Source organism: Momordica charantia (assembly GCF_013281855.1).
Source record: "Momordica charantia cultivar OHB3-1 chromosome 5 unlocalized genomic scaffold, Mcharantia_2.0 BLBB01000005.1, whole genome shotgun sequence".
Classification (NCBI taxonomy): Eukaryota; Viridiplantae; Streptophyta; class Magnoliopsida; order Cucurbitales; family Cucurbitaceae; genus Momordica; species Momordica charantia.
Genome location: NW_028275163.1, coordinates 23,292,954 through 23,304,712, shown reverse-complemented (window position 1 = coordinate 23,304,712; position 11,759 = coordinate 23,292,954). Strand labels below are relative to the sequence as shown.

Genomic DNA, 11,759 nt, shown 5'->3' with positions numbered 1-11,759 from the left:
TACATAATGAAAACCCTCTAATACAAATTTATGGCTACATTTTGACAAATTTAGTAAGTGAATTGTCATATTAAAATTTTGATTGATGGAAATAAATTAGATAAGAATTAAAATGAAGGGACCAAAATGGTCCTATTTGTATAAATATATTAACTCAAATGAACAAGAGTTGAAAGTATATGACCACAAAATAGACGTTCAAGCTTAAGTGCATGCATTATTTTTGTTAAAAAAAAATTTACCTTTATAGTTACTTGTGTGTGTGTATATATATATTATTAAATTATAAAAACGAATACTATATTATAAAATATACTAAACAAAAAGTCTTTTTAAAAATTTCTTTATATTGGTTTAGTGTAATTTTGTGTTTTAAAATGTTAAACTCAAAATATGAAAAATATTTTTTAGAATTTTCACGGTTTGGGTCACATAACCACGCAAAACATATCATACGATTACCATTAAGTAAACAAAAAGAGAAAAAGGACAAACTAGTTTGGAACATTTCTCCGTTGCAAAACATTAATGAAAGTGAGAGAAATTAAAGAGAGACATTATTTGTTTTTGTGCTTACAACCACTTCATGGCCATTGCTCTTGAGAATTGCATTAGCCTGCTTGTAGTTTCTCCTCTCATGTCGACCTAAAATTCTACCGAAACTTGCATTCCTCAAAGACAAAGGTATAGGAGATTGCTTTACTTTTGCCATTTTTACACATTGCCCATTCTTCCTTAAGATCTCCCCAATGCTTAGGCCCTCTCTCACTACATGGATCAAAATTGAACACTTCATCACCATCATTAGATAATATTTCTGAAACTGAGTCTGATGATGATGAACAAAGAAAGCAAGAGATTATTGCAAAGATGAGAATTAGAAGGTGGGTTTTCTTTGTTGGGTTTTCCATTTCTTTGGGAAACCAAAAAGGAGAGAGCTTTTCAAGTTTGGGTTGGAAAAATCATGGCTAGATGCACCCCTTTTTATTTACTACTTTGGATAAGATAGGGTTACAAATGTGTGGTTATAAAGTTGGTGGTGTGGGGTTTTTTTAAAAAAAAAGATATTTCTAGTCTTCGAAGGAGAGTAGTAGTCCACTTACGTACATTATAAACTGTTGTTAGGTCGGATACATATCAATATTCATGGAATTACATCTTAAAATTAATTTGCAATTGGAGGAGTAGTAGCTCACTTACATTATAAACAATTACTAGGTCTCTTATCTTTTCAATAGCCTTACAGTAGTATAGTTTAATATTGTATGTTTAAGCATCTAAAGAAGTTTCTATGGAGACAATTGTCTTTCACCTATATATCATGAATCACATTTTTGCCTAGGTAATGTTGATCTTTGTTTGTATTCCTATTACCTAACAAAATTTTTATGTATGTATCGATTCAGTTCGATTTTTGGGTAGAGAGAAACTTTCTAATCAGAAAAATCTAAAACATTTTGGTTCAAGGATACTCCAAAAAAAATAAATGAAAGAAAAAACTAAGAATTCAAAAAATCTTCAAGATAAATAAACATATCTAGGAAGACAAAAACTCACTCTGACTCTTCAGTTCTTGCGCTTCCAAACTTTTCCAACTCTTTTGCTTCTCTCTCCTTTCTTTCTGCAATTTCTTCTAGAGAGAGAAAATAAACAGATCCAAGTAGCTGCTGCCGATTTCTTTCTTTTGTGTGGAAAATTTTGCCCCAATTTTCAAAATTTTCCCTTTTATGCTTCTTCTTCTCTTGGGATCCGAAACCATCTTGCCCTTTTTGTTGGCTTTTATCTTAAATTGCTGCTCTCTTGTCGCCACCGTGAGTATGGAGGTTGGTCGTGAGAACTGGGGGGCGGCGCATGTGTCTTCCATTTAAGGAAGACATACTCGATTAAAGACAAATCAAACCAAACCAAATTGTTCGAACAGTCATCTAAATCAAATCGACCCGAATCAGCTCAGTTCTGAGTCGGTTTTTTAGGTTGGTTCAATTTCTTTCGCTCCTCATTTTTAGTTAAGTTTCCATTTGGACCATAGGTTTCAAAATGGAGCTTGACCTTGGACCTATTTATAGTAAGGCGGAAATTAATCTCGACCTTACACATGTCTAAAATTCAACAGTCAATATTTGGCGGTATACCATAGGTCGAGACACTCCAGTGCTGTAGTAGCTGTCGTATCAATTAATTCACCTTTCCAACAGCTATATATTTCACCAACTTGAACCGCCAAGCTTAGGAGTCGAAAAGTCACCACTTAAGCAAATTTTCAAATCCAAAAAACTCTTCTGACAGGTGGAAACTCCGACCATCTAGAGAGGGGGTCAATATTGAGGACAAAAAATAACCTTACCACGTGGGGGACAGAAGGGAGGTCTAATAGGTCAAGGTCTTACTCGAGAGCCATCTCTGACAGGTTTGACATGCCTTACTTAGCCGTAAAACGCTCAGTGACACTTCCCTACAGTGTGGCTGTCATTCGGGTATCGAAATTAAGTACTCGACACATTTAACACAAATAACTCCCTATCGGATCCCCAACCTATAAATAGAGGCCGACCTCACTTTCGCATTAGGTATTGCATTCTTTCTCAAACTCCATATTAAGTCCGAGCTTAAACTGACTTATCTTAAACTTCGGAGCGTGTCTCTCTTAGGCAGATTTTTCCTTGCCAAGGTGCTAAGATATTCCCCTCTATCATAGCTTATCCAATTTGGTTCTATAAATAGAATCCATGCAAAAAGTGCTCTAACGGAGTTTTTAATAAAAGGATATAATAAAAAAAAAATACTCAGCCATGAGTCATCTTCCTGCTGATCATTAAATTTAAGGATATTTAGTTTCGGTCAGCAAACAAATGTTATTAAATCATCAATGTTGAGATATCTGTATATAAATTAAATTTATCTCATTCATCATCTTAATTTAATCATTGGTAGGGTAAATTTAGTCATTTGCATTGAATATCTTAAAAGTGGGATTGAAAATTTTGTCCAAGGCCCAACAAATGAAAATGTAAAAATGGGGAGGAAACAATAATGGAGGGATTCAAACAGGACCTCTCGCTCTATACCATATTAAACATGATAAAACCATCAATGAATCTTAAAGTAGTATAAGGTGATAGATTGATGAATTCTTAATTGGTTTTGAGATAAAACTTATGGATTTTAATATGGTATCAAAACATAACAAACTCAAACGAGCATCTAGTCTAAAAAATGAGATCCGACCAATATTAATGAACCAAAAGAGCTACGATCTTGAGAGGGCATGTTAAGGATCTCACATTTAAAAGATAAGAAACCTAAGAAAGATTTATAATAAATATGAGTTACTCCTCTCATTGTCGATTGATCTTGAAATGGAATCCATGAATATTAATATAAGAGTGATTGTAAACTTCAAATACTTGAGTACAGTAGATTGCTAGTATATCTTTATACACTCAAACATTAAAAATTAAAACATATATTTAACTAAAAGAAAGAAAGAAAATAGTACATTCTTATTACTGTAATAACATATTATTCCATGTCACACTTAGATAAAAATATGCATGGTTGGAATAAATCACAACCAAAAGAAAAGCTGGAAGAAGATTGACACAACTAATTAAACAGTAATACAACTTGGGCATTTTATTTAATACATAAGTAAGTGTTTAGTAATGCCATTTTGTGGGAATTTGGTATTCGCCATAACCATCTACTGATCGGCTGCACTCTTCCTCAACAAGGGGTTATAGTACCAAACGGGTCGACCATTAACGTCTTGCAGTGGCCTCGCAATATTCTCCTATACAAATTCATATAAAAAATACATTACAGAAGTTTAAACTAAACCCAAAAACTTAAGCGAACATATTTACCTCCACAACGGCCTGTTTAAGAAGTTCGAGTTGGTCTGGTGAGACAGTATGAACCTGAAGAGAGTTATAATTAATTAGAATGAGAGGAAAGGATTAAGATAATTATGTGCATTAAAAGAAGGCAAACAGCAAGCAAAGATGAATACCCTTTCCATTACAGTCCAAATGACACCTTCCGTACAAGGAGGAGTGGTGAGTGATCCCATGTATCCCGCATATTTATCACTCAAACTACGAAGCCATACAAGTCTAGGATCCACTGGTCCAAGCCATATCTCACCTCCTTCGATGTTGAGACGTTTTAAGTCCTTTTCTATCTGAGATATATCAATTAATATTATAATTAATGAGTGTTGTGTCTGACAAATCTTTGAATTTTGAAAAAGATTTAATAGAATAAAGATATTAATTTAGACGTATATAATTGAAAACATAGTTTAAAAATTACTGTTTAATAAAGTTCTCGACCTTTGATCAATATTCTATTAGTGATTTAAGGTATAGGATTGTTGGTGGAATTTATTTACCAAACTGAGGAGTGGATCAGATGGACCAAACTCATATAAGACGCCTATAACAGCTATGTTACCAGTCACCATGTTGGTGTGTACCATATGAAGCTCCAAAGGGTACCTAATAATATTTAACAATATATATATTTATCATCAAAACAACAATGATAATAATAATAATAACAAAACCGTATAAATACTGTTATAATATAGTAGCGAGAGAGGGAAAAGACGTTTTTCCATCTTTGGTGTGCTCAGAAGGATGATGCCAATGATAATTTCTTAGATTGTAATAGATGTCGTTGATCTTGATTGATCCAGCATCTCCTCCCCATTCAACCTACGTTTGTTCAATTTAATTTGTTTAGGATAAAATATTATAAAAGTAAGAGTTAGAAAAATTATTATAAATATGACAAAGAATGAAACATACGGCTTCAAATGTATTTACTAGTTTGAGTATTTGATAGATTGAAAAAAAGTATATGTTTAAAATTTAAAAAGAGAGAATTAAAAAAATATCACAAAATGAATATGTATTTATATAATATGTAGTATTAGGTTTAAAATTTTACAAAAGTAGTATAAGTTGCAAATCTATACAATCACATAAGATAAACTCAAACTCACTCGTGTGACATTTAAAAAAAAAACAAAATGTAATGATATTTTTATAAAACATATTTATTTTATGTTACAGTTTCCCTAAACTTTTTTTATAAATGGTGCCAACTAATTTTCCTTACCTAAGTGAAACAAAAAATTAAGACTCTTGTTGCCTTTATTTAAAATTCTGTTTAATAAGGAGAAAAAAAAAAGTAATTGCAATTAAAAAAAACTACAAAAATCTCTCTACCACATTTTTTTTCTAGAAAAGAAGTCCATCTCTTAACTAAATGATTAAGAGATTGGTAACTTCTCTTTTAGGTTGAAAGTTGGTAGAAACGATTATAAAGAAAACGAAAAGAAAAAAAACTAATTTGTGAACTTTTCTCCATTATTGTAAAACAGTGGTGAAATTGCGAGAAATTAAAGAGAGAAATGATTTGTGTTTTTGTGCTTACAACAACTCCATGGCCATTGTTTTTTAGAACTGCATTAGCAGGCCAGTGGTTTCTGGTGAGCTGATGACCAAAAACTTTTGTGAATCTTGCATTCCAAAAAGACAAAGCTACGGGAGATTGCATTTTGCCATTTTTACACATTGCCCATTCTTCCTTAAGATCTCCCCAATGCTTAGGCCCTCTCTCACTACATGGATCATAACTGAACCCTTCATCACCATCATCAGATAATAATATTGCTGAGACTGAGTCTGATGATGATAAGCAAAGAAAGCAAGAGATTATTATTGCAAAGATGAGAATTAAAAGGTGGGTTTTGTTTGTTGGGTTCTCCATTTCTTTGGCAAACCAAAAAGGAGAGAGCTTTTGAGATTTGGGTTTTGGGTTTTGGTGGGAAGAATCATGCATGGATGTACCCCTTTATATACTACTTTTGTGTGCATGCATGGAGTTGCACCTTTCTCACGCGATAAAATAGAGTTATAATGAGCTGGTAAAGTTGGGTGTGCAAGGGGGGCGGCTTGGATTTCCAAACGTTTTAAATTTGACTAATTAGCTATTGTTGTCGTAATTATTAATATTTACAGGTTCATCTCAAAATCAAGATCATAGATCTTTTGGTTCATTAATCATGGTCGAATTTCATTTTTGGATTGAATGCTTGTTTGAGTGTTTTGGACTCTGATGTCATATTAATATTTATAGGATTTCATCTCAAAATCAATTAACAATGAGAGGAATAATCTATGTCTATTATATTATAAATCATTCTTTAAGTTCCTTATCTTTTGAACATAGGACCTAAACAATAACAAACATGTTCACTTCTATATATATTGATACGATATCTATGTATAGTTATACAACTAGGATTTGATGGACAATGTCGCAACGTCATCGGGATGCGGAGTGGCTGACGTCATCCCCTATAGGGTCTCTTTCGAGATAAGTGTTTGGATCACCATCTATCCACGAGGTATGATTGGTCACCTAAAAAAAAAGAAAACGGTTTGCGAAAACATATTTTTGGTTAAGGAGTTGAATGAGCGTAAGAAAAGTTTTAAAAAAATGAAGATAAATAAAAAAAATTAACTATATCTTTAAGCCATAAAAATTAGACTCGAATTTAACTTGGAGCATGGATGTTAACACTCAAACCCCTTGTCACCATGCCAACACCTTAAGATGAATTTGGCCTAAGGGGTTGGCTTGAGATGAATTTGGCATCCTAAGCCAAGCCGCTATAGGTCTTTTGATAAAGGTTTAAAAAAATACTCTGGTATTAAGATATTTGGGAATCAACAATAACAGTGTTATTGGTTGTATATATGTGGGTCTTTTGGAAAAAATACTCTCGAATTAAGATATCTGGGAATCAACGATAACAGTGTTATTGGTTAAGATGCCTCTAATTGAGATGTCTGAAAATAAATTATATATATATATTTGTTTTATATGATTACTAGAAATATGTTTTTTTATATCATTGTAAACATTGATTAATAACTAATTAAATTTAATTAAAAATAAATTATATAAAATTGAATAATTTTAATTTATAAATTATTTTATATTAACATTCTAAATTTTAAATTGACAATTTAGCTATCTATTCATAAAATTTGACCATAATAATAAATTGAACAATCAATAGTAAATGTTATTTACCTAAAATTTAATATAAACATATTTACAAAATGTGATATAGGTGTATAAAGCTTTAGAGTTAATCAAACAAAATTACGTTAATTAATATATATTTATTAAGTTCAAATATTAAAATTATGTTTTAATTTAACTCTTTCACTCGGCAGCAAACATATTATAAACAATATATCTAAATTTATTTGTTGGTTTGGTTTTATTCAATAATCGATCCTAATAATTCTCATATTTAACAAAATTAATATTTTGATTCTACAAATTCCATCAATCTATTGCATTTTTTTTATTTTATGAAAAAAAGAATTAAGAATATACTTTAATAAATTAAGTTATTACAATATATAGCATAATTAATTTAGATAAATTTTAATGTTGGTTTATTAATTATGATTAATTTAAATATTTTGACTAAATTTAATTAATTTATGTTAATAAAATAAATAAATAATTACATTTTTAAAAATAATTTATTGAAAAAGGAGACAGATAAGAACTTAACACAAAAGCCATGGACAAACCCATAAAAATGGGAGTAAAGAAAATCATTATGCATGGGAATAAAAGATGTTTGGGAGTAAGTTATTCTTAGGAAAAGTTTTCACATCTATCAAACAAACAAGAGTTTTACTGACCCATACGCACATTCCCGCTCATTAAACCCCCCAGCCAAACGTCCCCTATGAGTTTGGAACCCATGAGCTTTCTACCAACAACTCGTGCTGCTATGGATTACACTTTTTTTAATCGTAACTTATTTAGATTAAAATTCAACCATTTCATTATCAAAATTTGTAAATTTAAGTAATGTTCATACTTTTTACATTATTAAAAAATGAATTAATTTTATAAATTTACTGATTATAGAAATAATTTTAATATTTTTCTAAAATAAAAATTTTTAGTATAAATATATGCGTAAAAATATTTGAATATATAATATAGTAATTTAGAAAAATAAATATAAAAATTTGAAAGAACTTGTTTAAATTATTATTTTAAAAACAACAAATAATGTAAAAAGTAAAATCGAGAAACAAAAATAATAATAATGAGAATGTTGAAGGAGAAATGAGAGAGTCAATTAAGACTAATCTCACACCGTTTCACGTATGAGAATGGAGAAATTCAAATTATGGTTGAAACATATATAAATTTCAAAATGGATAGATTAATGCCTTCTAAAAAAGATTGTCTACAAATTTAATTAAATTATATTTAACATTTTGCTAAAAAATAAATAAATAAAAAAAATCTGTCAAACTCAAGCTACACAACCCTCCATCCCAAACACAGGCTAAACTTAGGCTACTCAACCCTACCCTTCAAACACAAACACAGACTACCCAAATCCAAATTAGACAATACCCCAACACTAAATCCCAGGCTTAATAAATTCTGACTCCAAATCCGTGAACCAAATGTAAACATGGTTTCTTTAAAAGTAAAATATCTCTCCATTATTTTCTAAAACTTTATTTTAAAACAAAATTTCATTTCCATTTAAATTTTTATTACTTTTCTAAACGACTTTATTTACAAGACTTTCCTTTTATAAGAAAAAATCTTTTTTTTTTTCAAACTCAAAGCTCTCAAGTAAAACTCATCTTAAAATCAAAACAAAATATTTTACTCTTTTTCCAAAAAAAAAAAAAATTATTAAAAAAATCTTTATTTTTTAAATGCAACATTTTATTTATTTTTTTAAACATGGTTAATATAAAATAAAATGGTTTCTTTTAAAACTCATCTTTAATTACCTTTTTTTTTTAAAGTTAATCTATTTTTTTTAATGAAATTTATCCTTTCATTTTCACTAGTTCAATGCTATGTTGCACGGAGTATTTTCAATCTAACTTCATATTATAATTAAAATTATTAAAAAAGATCTTTAAATTATATTATTGGAAAATGAATAGACAAAGTTATATATTCAAACTTTTTAGATTTCATACAAATTATTGTTATAATTAATTTATTAATTTACTATTTATAATTAATTAAATAGTTTTTTATGCCCTTACACGAATTTTTTTCAACAAAATCAACATGAGCTGGTAATGGATCTAATACATTATAATTATTTTCTAAAAAAACATTCTAAATACATGAAACACTAATTATAAAAGAACAATAAAAAAACAATAAATAGTAACAAAAAAAAATAAAACTTTAACTATACACTAATCTAAAATATATCGATGCTTGACAATCACTATTATTTAATCTCATAAATTATGGAATGATAACGTCGCAAACCTTGGATTCAAGATATAGATTCGACATATGATTTCTGCAATTTGATGAGTATGCCATCAACATGATTTTGAGATTGAATAAAACATTTGAGAGCAATGTTTTGAGAGAATTAAGTGTTGTGAAAAAATAGTGAAAGAAAGTATGTTTTTATGGTAGTAGGAGATAAAAACGTTACACAATTTTTGAAATTCTAATATGAATTGTAATTAAATAAAAAATTTAATTTTATGGCGTAGAAAACCTTTTGTATTCTAACCGTTTGCATTCTAACATTGGTTAGATCATATATATTTATTATTATTGATAATTAATAATTAATAATTAATATAGTATTTATAATAAATTATTAATGGTATAATTTGTAAATTAATAAATTAAGGAAGCGACAAAAATATCCAAAAATATTTGTTGGATACCCTCCCATTTTAAAAAGTTTACTTTTTGCTTAAAACAAAAATAGTAAGCTTCTTTTACCTTTAAAGAAATAAAGTTTTTCTTTTTCTTATTAAAAAGTTTCTTCTTTTCCTTTTTCCATAACCACGTTTTTCACGTTATGGAGCTGCATTTGGACGGATTTATCACTCACGGGTTTAGATTTGGACGGGTGGCGGTAGATAGATGCTGTTTGCGCCAAAGTTGGTTGCCGGAGGACGTGTGCTGCCGGAATGTCTACCGCTGCCGCAGGCGTTAACTGCCTTGGAGGTTGTCGGAGACGTGGCTGTTCGTCAGATCTGCAACCATTAGGGATCACTCATGTTGGAAAATTAAAACCTAAAACTTAAGTCATGGATACAATTTCCATTTCGATTCAAAAGAATTAATATTAAAGAAGTGGAAGCATGCCTTAATTCATAATTTAACGTAGTTGATTGATTGGTTCGATGTTCCAAGTCTAGAAAATCACGAATTAGCCTTATGGATTGATGAGTTTCTTCACTACTGTAATGAAGAACAACATATTTCTCCCATGTTCTTGGGATAAGAGAAGAATCATCGTAATACCTTCTGACTTGGGGACCATAACTCCTCTGATCAAATAACTATCAGTCGATTAGAAGGTTTGAATATTTTCAATTTGACCCCTCGTTAATTTGAAAATAATTTTATGGTGATATACATTTTACCCATGATTCTTTTATAATTATATCGTTAAACTAGAACTAGCTCACTACTGTTTGATCTAATTAAATAGCAAAAACACATAAAATTATACATGGGTGGCTCCATATTAGTGAAAATTCCAATAGACGGAGTTTATAGTTGATGTTTGTCTGGTGTTGTTGCTGCTGCTGTTGGGGTTGTCGGATATGTTTGTCAGGTGTCTACCGCCGCTGGTCGCCAGTTTGTGGTTCGTCGGATTGGCGTTGGAAGAGAAAGAAGACTTGTCAGAGAGGAAACAAGTAGGAGAGGGATGAAGAGGGTGGATTTTAGAGAGAGAAGGAAACAAAAGGAAAAAGTAAAAAGGTAACATGGTCGGATTTTTAGAGAGAGAAAGAATAAAAAATATTATGGAGAAAAAATGTGTGGGTTTTAGAAAAAGGAATGAGAAGAAAATATTGGGTTTTAAAGAGAAAAAGAAAAGAAAATGTGGTGGTGTTTAAACATTTAATTAACCCTCGACAATTCTAACAAAGGGGAGGGTAAAAGGAATAGAGAAATGAAAATGGAGAAGATGAAGGGGAAAAGATACATTGTCGAGCCTCTCGACAATAAAATATCAAAACAGAATCAGCTTTTTTTCTTAATTAGAAAAAAATCTTCTATTTAAAATTAAATTTTTTAATTAAAATCATTTTTTTATCTTTTTTATTTAAATAATAAATCAAATTCTTTTAAAACAAATTTTTTTTTTAATTTATTATAAACTATTTATAATCCAGATACAAGATGAAATTTATGATTTAAACGTTTCAACACACTGTAGTTGTGAGTGTGTGGCATATTCAAAAGGTTTGTTCATTTGGTCAATCTTGATCAACTTTCGATTTTAGCATTTTTTTTTCTTGGCATAATATTACACCGACAGAGCATGTATTCAATCGATCACGGCGGATCCAGAAATTTTGTTAAGGTGGAGCTTCAATTAATTTACAAGTAAGTAATTTTTAGAATTTATAAAAGTATGATTTTGAGGCTGACACTTTCATTTTTGTAAAAAATTTTTACAAATTTGGTCTCGAATATTCAACAATTGCGGATAAAAAATTTTAGTTCGATTGTTTTTTTTAACTAATTATTATATTAAAAATAATCTTAAATTCATAGTACCTAAAGTTTAAAAAATGTAGCTTAGATAATTAATCTCAAAATTGTCGACTTATTTGGATTCTACAAAATTCAAAATAAAAAAGTAACAAATAAAACTCAAAATTTGATAAAAATAAGCTACAACAATTAGA

The 11,759-nt window shown here is 29.7% G+C and overlaps 1 protein-coding gene and 1 long non-coding RNA gene across 2 annotated transcripts; both read right to left on the bottom strand.

Moving 5' to 3' along the window:
* Window positions 1–433: 433 nt before the first annotated feature.
* On the bottom strand, window positions 434–2,016 carry LOC148211557 (uncharacterized). The gene is made up of 2 exons (XR_015790919.1): window positions 1,558–2,016; window positions 434–768 (listed from the first exon to the last, which is right to left on the bottom strand). It is a non-coding gene; the product is annotated as an uncharacterized LOC148211557 (long non-coding RNA).
* Window positions 2,017–3,466: 1,450 nt separating this feature from the next.
* On the bottom strand, window positions 3,467–5,846 carry LOC111014349 (alpha carbonic anhydrase 4). Its single transcript, XM_022289038.2, has 6 exons — window positions 5,440–5,846; window positions 4,609–4,715; window positions 4,391–4,496; window positions 4,010–4,180; window positions 3,864–3,917; window positions 3,467–3,790 (listed from the first exon to the last, which is right to left on the bottom strand). The coding sequence occupies exons 1-6, from the start codon at window positions 5,773–5,775 to the stop codon at window positions 3,701–3,703; spliced, it is 864 nt and encodes a 287-aa protein (XP_022144730.1). The 5' UTR covers window positions 5,776–5,846; the 3' UTR covers window positions 3,467–3,700.
* Window positions 5,847–11,759: the final 5,913 nt, after the last annotated feature.